General features: G+C 42.5%; 1 protein-coding gene across 1 annotated transcript in view; it reads left to right on the forward strand.

The window, feature by feature from the left end:
- The window catches only part of POC1A (POC1 centriolar protein A), a 62,234-nt gene extending 52,917 nt beyond the window's left edge, over positions 1-9,317 (forward strand). Inside the window, exon 10 of the mRNA XM_061617972.1 lies at positions 9,206-9,317. Coding sequence (XP_061473956.1) covers positions 9,206-9,316 — 111 coding nt within the window. The 3' untranslated portion in view covers position 9,317. The remainder of the gene's footprint in view (positions 1-9,205) is intronic.
- Positions 9,318-10,639: the final 1,322 nt, after the last annotated feature.

Here is a 10,639-nt window from a genome sequence, read left to right on the forward strand (position 1 = left end):
AAGGAACACAACCTTTAGTAAAAAGTTCAAGCATACAAGGGGGGGGGGAAGCCAGGAGCACATTGCTAAAAAAAAAAAAGCACAAAGACGAAGTATTATTTAAATATATTAGTAATAGGACATTGGCTAGGGAGGCAATTGGACCTTTGAATGACAAGAGAGTCAAAGATTGCTTAAAGCAGATTGCACAGAAGCTGAATTATTTGCATCTGTCTTCGCAGCTGATGATATAGGGCAGATCCCGATGCTGAATTAACTTTCCTGGGAAGGGAATTAGGAATTGAGGCAAATAGTGATGACAAGAGGCAAAGTTCTAGGCCTTTTTGATAAATGAAAAATGGCTGGCATCCACCTGAGCCTTCTTTAGGAATTCTTGTATGAAATTGTGCATAATCTAAGACCAGTCTCCATATCTAAGGACTGGAAAGTAGCCAAAGTAACACCAATCTTCTGCGGGATTGGGAAATTGCAGGCTAATTAGTTTAATGTATGTTCTGGTTGGAGTGAGTAGTGAGATAGCAAAGTTTGCTGATGATGCTAAATTGTTTAGTATGATTAAAGCAAAAAGGGATTGTGAAGAGTCCCAAATATCTCTCCAGACTGGATGAATAGGCATAAAAATGGCAAATGCAGTGTAAAGTGATGCACATTGGGGCAATAAATAAATAAATCCTAATTTCATGTAGATGCTAATGAGGTCTGAATTGGCAGTGAATGACTAGGAAAAAGGCCTTGGGGTCATGGTGAATACCTTGATGAAAGTGGTTGACCTATTTGTTTTTAATGTTTTTAATTGTTGTAAACCGCCCAGAGAGCTTCGGCTATGGGGCGGTATACAAATGTAATAAATAATAATATTGTGCAGAAGCTGTGAAAAAAAGGAAATTCCAGGTTAAGGATCCTTTTGAAAGGGATTGAAAGTAAAACTTCCAATATCTTAATTCCATTATGCAAATCTGTACTGAGGCCACACTTGGAATACTGTGTACAGTTTGAAAAAGAGCCTGCTGGATCAGGCCAATGGCCCACCTAGTCCAGCATCCTGTTCTCACAGTGGCTACCCAGTTACCCACTGGAAACTCACAAGCAGGACTGGGATACAAAGAACACTCTCCACTCCTGTGGTTTCCAGCAACTGGTGTTTTCCGCCTATGGAGACTGAGCATAGCCATCAAGTAGCCACTGATAGCGTTTTCCTCCATGTATTTGTCTAATTCTCTTTTAAATTCATTCAAGTTGTTGGCTATTGCTGCCCCTTGTGGGAGCGAATTATACAGTTTAACTATGCTCTGTGTGAAGAAGTCCTTTTGTCTGGTTGCCTCACCTCAAAAAGCATATTATACCGTTGGAAAAGGTTCAGAAAAGGGTGACCAAAATGATTCAAGGAATAGAGCAGCTTATGTATGATGAAAGTTTGCAACATATGTGGCTTTTGCTGGGAAACATGATAGAGGTCTATACAATTATGCATGGTGTGGAGAAAGTGGACAGAGATGTTTTTCTCACTCATAGTATTAGAACTCAGGGTCATCCAATGAAACAATGTTGGAAGATTCCAGTCACAAAAGAGAGAACCTTTCACAATGTACAGTTAAAGTGGCTCTAAGTGGGGTTTAGACAAATTCATGGAGGACCAAGCTATGGAGAGCTTCTAGCCATTATGGCTAGGTACTATCTCCGGCATTGGAAGTTGTATGGCTCTGTATACCAGTTACTGGGAATTGCAAGTTGGGAAAGTGCTGTCCCACTCATGTCCTGCTTGCAGGCTTTCCATAGGTATCTGATTGGCCACTGTGAGAACAGGATCTCTTTATGTTCCTCATAACATTTTCTTCATATGCATATTGTAGAAATTTGAGTAAATCTGTTTTGAATCTTCACATGCCCCCAGTTTTTCTGTCTCATAGGAACAGCTAGTAGCCCAATACAGGGGCAAAGTACATGGATGGAGTTCAGTCTATGTCTCCAGGAATGGGTGAAGCACAGCATTTTTATTTATGTCTTTACAAACCCAGGGCATCATGATGCTTAACTGAAACTCCTGGCATTCACTTGATGAGGATAGAATGGGTGCTGCAACAGCTGCAATGGCAACCATTGATAAAATAGTTGCCTACGTAAGCCTTCCTTGTGAACTCTGTCATATATAAATGTACTGCGTGAGTTGGCCACTTCATGTTTAGTTGCATGTCAGTAATCCACCTATGCAGGTATATTGCGAGCCTGCTTAACTCTGCATGTGAATGGGCTGGCTGCAGAGGGCAAACCTCGCTTGTGGGCCCAGCTGGGGCCAAAGATTCCGGGTGTGGACACTGGCCATAGATGTCTGCCGTGTCTGTTTTGGCTACTCCTTCCCCCTCTTTTTTTCAGAATGGGTTCTTTCTGGGACACTAGAGCTCTATGGATTTGAAAGAAAAGGGTTAAACGTTTTCTTTTTGGTTTTGATCTGTGGTTTCTAATCTTGGGAGAGGACACTCCTTCTCTCAGTGCCTCCTTGGAATCTTGCACCCTGACATTTTCACCTAAGAAAATGAACCAGCATCGGTGCAAGTGCTAGTACCTACACCCACATTTGCTTTTGCAATACTGTATGTTGTTTCCAAAGCTAGTAATTACCTTCGAATGCATCCTTCCATCTTCAGGGTGGTGGGAGGAGAGGTATCACTTTTAATCCTGCTTAATTATGCTGTGCTGGCCCCGTCAGTATCATTTTTCTCTTCCTTCTTTCCGTGTGCCCAAGAGCCATCGCCATCATCCCTTGTCCTATCATGGGTCATATGAGCAGATTTGACTGCTAAAAAGGGTTAATGTAGGAATTCTGCCGTGTGGGTTGTTTGGATGGAGTTCAGCATTGCTTCACTTCCCTTTTACACTCCCTCTGTGAGTATTTTCTTAACAGCTGTCTGGGATCTGTTCCATTCAGACTTCCCCTAGTGGGGGCCTAAGACAACATGCAGTCTGCAACTCTCAGTAAAGTTTCCATTGTCGCACCCTTTACTGGAAAGATAGAAAAGCATACTGCACAGGGATTAAATTTTAACATCTAGTGACTACTTGAATATCTTTTTAAAAAAGGATTAGTGGAAGATGATAATTCCTTCGTGATCTAATCCCGTGATGATGAATCTGTGGCCCTTTTGATGTTGTTGGACTCCAATTTCCATCATCCCTGGCTAGCATGACAAATAGTCCATAATCATGGGAGTTGTCCTGTAACATAGCAAGGGCCACAGGTTCCCCACTCCTGTTCTGACAAATAAGAATCTCTAGAACTCTTGAACATCCTTTCCACTCTGGTCCATGTAACCAACACTCCTTCTGAAATGCACTTAGAATAGAATAAGGAAGTAGTAGAAGCTTCGAGTGTGAAGTCGTTACTACCATTATTCCTGCCAGAGTCTTTGTGTTTTTAACAATTAACACCTACAGGACATACAGAAATTCAAGCGGCATAGGTTCCCTTTTACTGCATTTCTATACCTGTTGAGTATCTGCTGCCATGCAGTGCACAAGATTCCTCGTAGTGCAATGTCCTCACCTCCCTTTGTGGTTCTGGATAAGTCATTATCAGTTCCTGATATCTAAAATGCAGGGGTGTAGTTGTCTGGGGTCATAGACTCTTTCCTTTTTTGGGAGCAGGGTACGAGCCAATCACCACCAAAGTTATCCATTGAGAGGAGTCCTTGTCCTTGTCCTTTTGTGCTGATCCAATAAGAGTGAAAGGAGGTAAATCAGTCACTGAGAAGACTCTTCTCAGCAGCTAACACAACCTCACCTTTCATGCTGATTGGCTCCTAGGGACGTTTGTTATAGTGGAGTGTGGACTTAGAGATGACACGGAGAGCAAGGGACACAAGGGAAAGTGGAAAAGGAGGCATGGCTATGAGGGGACATGGTGTGACTATCATGAAGGGACCCTGCACTTCTGAATTTGCCACTACACCACTGCTAAAATGAGAAGAATTGTTTCGTTAGGATCTGAAAAAGGTAACTATAAATCCATTTGCACAATTAACGTGTTTTAGAAATGATAAAAAAATAGTCTACATAGATCTATGCAAAACAGCACGGTGAAAGAGCAGAGCCTCTGTACAAACTGTTGGGGAAGGTCAGATTCACATTCTGTATGATCTGATTGAAGAAATGTGTGTTTTCTCACGGACCTTCCTTATTAGCAGACAGCAAGTATCAAAGAGTCAGCTGTGACTGTTGATGCCCCATGTGTGGTGCAGGTAGCTGGAGGCTGTGGTGTACTGGAACAGATTCAGAAAGGTCCTCGAGCTTCACTGACCATTCCTGGTTGCCACACCTGGGCTGCACTGCTGCCTTCCCTCTCCAGCATAGCAGACTAGATCTGAGGCGAAACAACATCAGCATGCATGGGGTGGGGTGCTCAGAGCTTGGAAAAGTTACTTTTTTGAACTACAACTCCCATCAGCCCAAACCAGTGGCCATGTTGGCTGGGGCTGATGGGAGTTGTAATTCAAAAAAGTAACTTTTCCAAGTTCTGGGGGAGCTGCACAGGAAAGTGCACAAGAGAGGGACACTGTTTCATACTTTTGACCTGTAACGTGAAACACTTGCCAAAAGTTGCCCTAGCTTAGGTCATTCAAGAGAAGAAACGAAGCCACATCTCTGCCTAATAACGATACAAGCCATTTCCATTTGCACAGGGGCTCACCCCCTCCATTTGCCATTTAGGTACAATCCTAAGCACACTTCCTTGAAAGCCAGTTCTTTTTATAGTATCGAAAGTAATGAAGAGCAGACATTTGCTTTTGCCTTTCCTTATCTGTAGTAAATACTGATGGGTGAAGTAATACATCCCTGCATAAAGAGGAACTTGAGTCTGCAAAGCTGAGCCAAACACAACACTGGCTGACAGTTTGCTCTAATTCAGGTTCGTGGGAGGAAAAGTTGAGAAGGTTTGGTGGCCGGTCGTAACTGATGCTTGATGTTGCCTGGCAGACCAGGTTCCCAGTATGAACATAAGAGCCCTGCCAGATCAGACCAAACGTCGGTCTAGACCCATATTCTGTTTCCCGTGGTGAACCAGATGTCTCTGAGAAGCAGGACTGGATCACATTGCCTCTCTCACAGTGACTGCTATTTAGAGACGCATGGTCTCTGAACCTGGAGGTTGCATACAGCTGTTGCGATTAGTAGCCAGTGATAGCTTTGTCCTCCATGCGTTGCATTGATTACAGTGCTGAACTGCAGAGACTTGGCAGGAGGGTCACAAATCCAGGCAAAGGTTCAAGGCAGTCAAATGAAATGGATAAAGCTCAGTAGACTGGTTCCGGACCATTCATTTACCTCTAGTTCAGGGGATGGGAGTAAGCAAAATGCAGAACATTAATTAATCTCTGTGCTATTCTGTATGTGGGTATTTTTAAGTCTGGAAATCACCAGTGTATAATTTGGCAAAAATCTGTCAGTAAATAAGGTGTGATTTGTACTATATAAACACCAGCATGTAGAAACCATTATGCATGTATAGTTTGTTGTTGTTATGCGACTTCAAGTCGATTATGACTTATGGCGACCCTATGAATCAGTGACCTCCAAGAGCATCTGTCATGAACCACCCTGTTCAGATCTTGTAAGTTCATATATGTGGCTTCCTTTCTGGAATCAATCTATCTCTTCTTTGGCCTTCCTCTTTTTCTACTCCCTGCTGTTTTTCCCAGCATTATTGTCCTTTCTAGTGAATCCTGTCTTCTCATTATGTGTCCAAAGTATTGTTATGAATGGGGGGGGGGATTGGAATGGATGATTTCTATGGGTCACCTTTCCAGCCTCTGATATGGAATCCTATGCCCTGGGGGCTGTCTCTGCTAGCCAGATGAATCTCCTTTGTTAATCAAATAGAGTGGCCAGGTAAGATGATGGGCCTATTTAGTTGCCCCGGCAACTGGTGAAATGGGCCAGGAACATCCTTTTGTTATTGAAACTCTGTAGGAAAGCCTTTCCCCACTCCTGGCAGCTAGCAGAAGGTTTGTGCTGGTAGCTTTGAGTGTGTCTAGAGAATGGCTGGGGCTGCAGGCACGCAGAGAGGCTATCCCTCTGCATCATGGCTATCGGATGCCCCTGCACCCAGATGGAAAAGCTGGATATTGGACTGCTGATGCATTGAACCCCTCCATTCTGAAGCTCAGGTTGGAATGTGTGTAAATAAACAAACCATATTTCATAAAGACACCGCAGTCTCTGCTGACCTTCTTCCCAAAGGAAACCAAACCCTGGATGGGCGCAGGGACCCCCAAAATCTCACCGCTCAGAGATTGGGGGAGGTGCGCAACAGTATGATAACCTCAGTTTCATCATTTTACCTTCTAGTGACAGTTCTGGTTTAATTTGTTCTGACACCCAATTATTCGTCTTTTTCATGGTTCATGGTATCTGCAAAGCTTCCCTCCAACACCACATTTCAAATGAGTTGATTTTTCTCTTATCCATTTTTTTCACTGTCCAACTTTCACATCCATACATAGAGATCGGGAATACCATGGCCTGAATGATCCTGACTTTAGTGTTCAGTGATGCATCTTTGCATTTGAGGACCTTTTCTAGATCTCTCATAGCTGCCCTCACCAGTCCTCGTCTTCTTCTGATTTCTTGACTATTGTTTCCGTTTTGGTTAATGACTGTGCCGAGGTATTGATAATCCTTGACAAGTTCAATGTCCTCATTGTCAACTTTAAAGTTACATAAATCTTCTGTTCTCATTACTTCAGTCTTTTGGACGTTCAGCTGTAGTCCTGCTTTTGTGCTTTCCTCTTTAACTTTCATCAGCATTCGTTTCAAATCATTACTGGTTTCTGCTAGTAGTATGGTATCATCTGCATAAATTATTGATATTTCTCCCAATTTTCACACCTCCTTCATCTTGTTCCAATCCTGCTTTCCGTATGATATGTTCTGCGTATAGATTAAACAAATAGGGTGATAAAATACACCTGTCTCACACCCTTTCCAATGGGGAACCAATCGGTTTCTCCATATTCTGTCCTTACAGTAGCCTGTTGTGCAGAGTATAGGTTGTGCATCAGGACAATCAGATGCTGTGGCACCCCCATTTCTTTTAAAGCATTCCATAGTTTTTCATGATCTACACAGTCAAAGGCTTTGCTGTAATCTATAAAGCACAGGGTGATTTTCTTCTGAAATTCCTTGGTCCGTTCCATTATCCAACATATGTTTGTGATATGATCTCTGGTGCCTCTTCCCTTTCTAAATCCAGCTTGGACATCTGGCATTTCTTGTTCCATATATGGTAAGAGCCTTTGTTGTAGAATCTTGAGCATTACTTTATTTGCATGGGATATTAAGGCAATAGTTTGATAATTACTGCATTTCCTGGGATCCCCTTTCTTTGGAATTGGGATGTATATTGAACGCTTCCAGTCTGTGGGCCATTGTTTAGTTTTCCATATCTGTTGACAATTTTTGTCAAAATTTGGACAGATTCAGTCTCAGTAGCTTGTAGCAACTCTATTGGGATGCCATCTGTTCCTGGAAATTTGTTTGTTCCAAGTATTTTAAGAGCAGCTTTTACCTCACATTCTAAAATTTCTGGGTCTTCATCATATGGTTCCTCCATAAATGCATCTGTTGCATTGTTGCATTTAGGGTTCTGATCATGCTTCTATCTCCTCTTGCTTTTGCTTTCCTTCTCTCTTTAACCATTTAAAGAGTTTTTTCCATCATCCATTGAGGTCTTTCTCTCTTTTTAATGAGAAGTATTGTCTTTTTGCATTCTTCCCTGATAATGTCTCTGACTTCAGTCCATAGTTCTTCTGGTTCTCTGTCAACTAAGTTTAAAGCCTCAAACCTGTTCCTTATTTGATCTTTATATTCTTCTGGGATGTTATTTAAATTGTATTTTGGCATTGTGATTGCTTTGTTCTTCTTTAGCTTTACTCTGATTTTCGATATGACTAATTGATTATCTGTACCACAGTCTTCTCCTGGTCTTGTTTTTGCAGAAAATATGGAATTTCTCCATCTTCTGCTACCAATTATATAATCAATTTGATTCCTATATTGACCATTTGGTGATGTCCATGTGTACAGTTGTGTTTGCAAGAAACAAATTATTGGATTCACAGAATTCAATAAGTCTTTCTTCTGCTTCATTTCTGTGTCCCAAGCTCTATTTCCCCACAATTCCTAGTTTTCCTCTGTTCCCTGCTTTTGCATTCCAGTCCCCCATGATTATCAGCACATCTTGTTTTGGTGTGTGATCAATTTCTTCCTGTACTTCTGCGTAAAATCTCTCCAATTCTTCTTCTGTGTTTGCTGTTGAAGCATAGACCTGGATGATGGTTATGTATAATAGTAATTTTCACTCTGTATGTCACTTTTCAATGTAATTAAAGAGAAAAAAGAGAGGTCCTTGTCTGGAGGACCTTACAATCTAAATTACTCAGAGTATTTTTCCCATTATACCTGAGGTGGGTGGATAATTCCATGTTTTTATTTTTGACAGATGATCTGTGTTTTCAACTGCTACAGAATTTACCAATCAGTGTATCTCCATGCTAGGAAATGTAGCACCTGTTGAATTTGTCCTTGTCATGTAGCTGTTAATAGACTAAGGATTGGCTAATCTGTCAATTTTGATTTTTCATTTTTCCACTCAAAACTTCAGTTTGCCACACATCTGTATCAGTTTGCCTTTTTAAAAAAATGTCTTCATGAAAACTCGTCAAGATTGTAACATGCAGTTCTCCTATTATGCACATTTTTGTATGTTGTTTTCACTAATATATGCGTTTTTGCACATATTCACCAAATATATGCATGTTTGTACACTTTACTTGGCTGGACAACTGCACTGCAAAATTTAGAGCAGTGTGAACTTTGAAGTGTAGAAGAAACGGAACTTCATGTCGTGTTTGAAGCAGATCCGCTAGAGGTACTTTATAAAATATCGCAAGCACCTGCTTGGAGAGAAATTCAGACAGACAAGGAGGCTCCCTGCAAGCCCAAAAGTTCTCTGTGCTAAGCAGTTTTCAGCACAAATCTATCACATTTTTTCAGAAGCACAAAGAAAGCTGCTTTCTTATCACACAAGCATCTTAGCTACTAGGGGTTGAGTAATTAGCACTACGCACATATGTTTGTCGGTTTTGTGATTAGGTCGGGCGTCAACGTGTCCTCAGAACATCCTGTAACATATCCTCATAACATTTCTTAACAGCATGTTTCAACGTTATTCTTCCCATCACCCTTTTCATACATACACAGTCTTAACCAAAGTTTGAGGCCTACAGAAGGATGGCTGAATTCTGGTTTCAGGATTTGCCAATGAGGTAGGTTCTTCACAATAAAATGTGAAATGAACTAAATTCTGTTCCTGATCCCTATAACAGTCATAGAGCCCAGGGCCAGCACCAGGTGTGACTGGGCCCTTGGGAATCAGCCTGCCCTGGGCTTGGAGTGTTGTAGCCCCAACATCCCCTCCTGATAGAAGTGGTGTGGGGCTTAAATAGGCCCACCCGCCCCATCTACCTCCCGTGTCAGTGCAAATGCATGCTTGCCATCACCCAAGTTGGTGGCAGGGGTGTCAACCCCTGAGCAACGTCCCCGCTGCAATCTTGGGGGATGGCAGGCATGTGCATGCACCATGTGGGGGGTGCGCGTTGATGCGCTAACATAACTGTGTGGGTGGGTGTGCCTAGATCCCACTCTGTGATCCACGGCGGCAGGGGCCCTCAACCAGTTGGTGGGTGGCTGAGTCAGTTCTAGATCCTTGGGAGCCAAGCTGTTTCATGGTCCACCCCCCAATATGCTGCCAAACCATCACCTACACTCCCCCTTTTTGACTGTATAAGAGTCAGAACTCAATCTCAGGTGGATGTGACATTGGATCTCCCCCTTATGACATCGGAGGTCTCTGATGTATCACATTGTCCCGGGGTTTCCCTTCGCAAGAACCATTGAATTGCAGCCTAAGTAGAAAATATGGTTAAAGCAAGTACTTGTTTATGTATATGTATATTGTTTGTGTTTTGCTTTGTAAATTAATTTGATACGCGTGCATCCCTGCCATGAACCAAGATGGTGGCAGAGGCTTCAGCCCCTTAGGGAAACCTCGGTCGCCATCTTTGTTAAGGGCAGCGCTGCATGTGCAACCGCAGAACAAGCGTAGGTTAAGCAAGGGAATGGCGGGGCGTGTGATCTGTGGCAGCGATCCTACCATGAATCACGGAAGGGGAGTGTCAGGGCCTGGGGCAGGCTTGTGCCCAAGGGCCCCAGCATGGCTGGGGCCTGCCCTGACTCCCAGGCAAGCAAGCATAGTGGGACTTACTTCTGAATGAAGGTGTATAGGATTGCCCTCTAATCTTTAGCTATTCTGTCCATTGGTTTATCGTGGATAGGCTGGCAATCAGATGACTGCCTTGCCTTCATCAACCTGCAATGCTTTTGAAAACAACCATGTTTAATGGCAGGCACAAAGGGTTGATTAAGGGAAACTTTTTTCACTTTGCTTAATCATTTTGGTTGATATTTTTGGTCATTTCACTCCCAGATCCTAGTAATCTCTTATGTTCATCCATTTATTTTGAGATAAGAATTGTTGACTGTGATCATTGTATGATAGGATAAAGAAGAATGCATGCAACTCATATGC

The sequence above is a fragment of the Rhineura floridana genome, chromosome 3, assembly GCF_030035675.1.
Source record: "Rhineura floridana isolate rRhiFlo1 chromosome 3, rRhiFlo1.hap2, whole genome shotgun sequence".
NCBI lineage: Eukaryota > Metazoa > Chordata > Lepidosauria > Squamata > Rhineuridae > Rhineura > Rhineura floridana.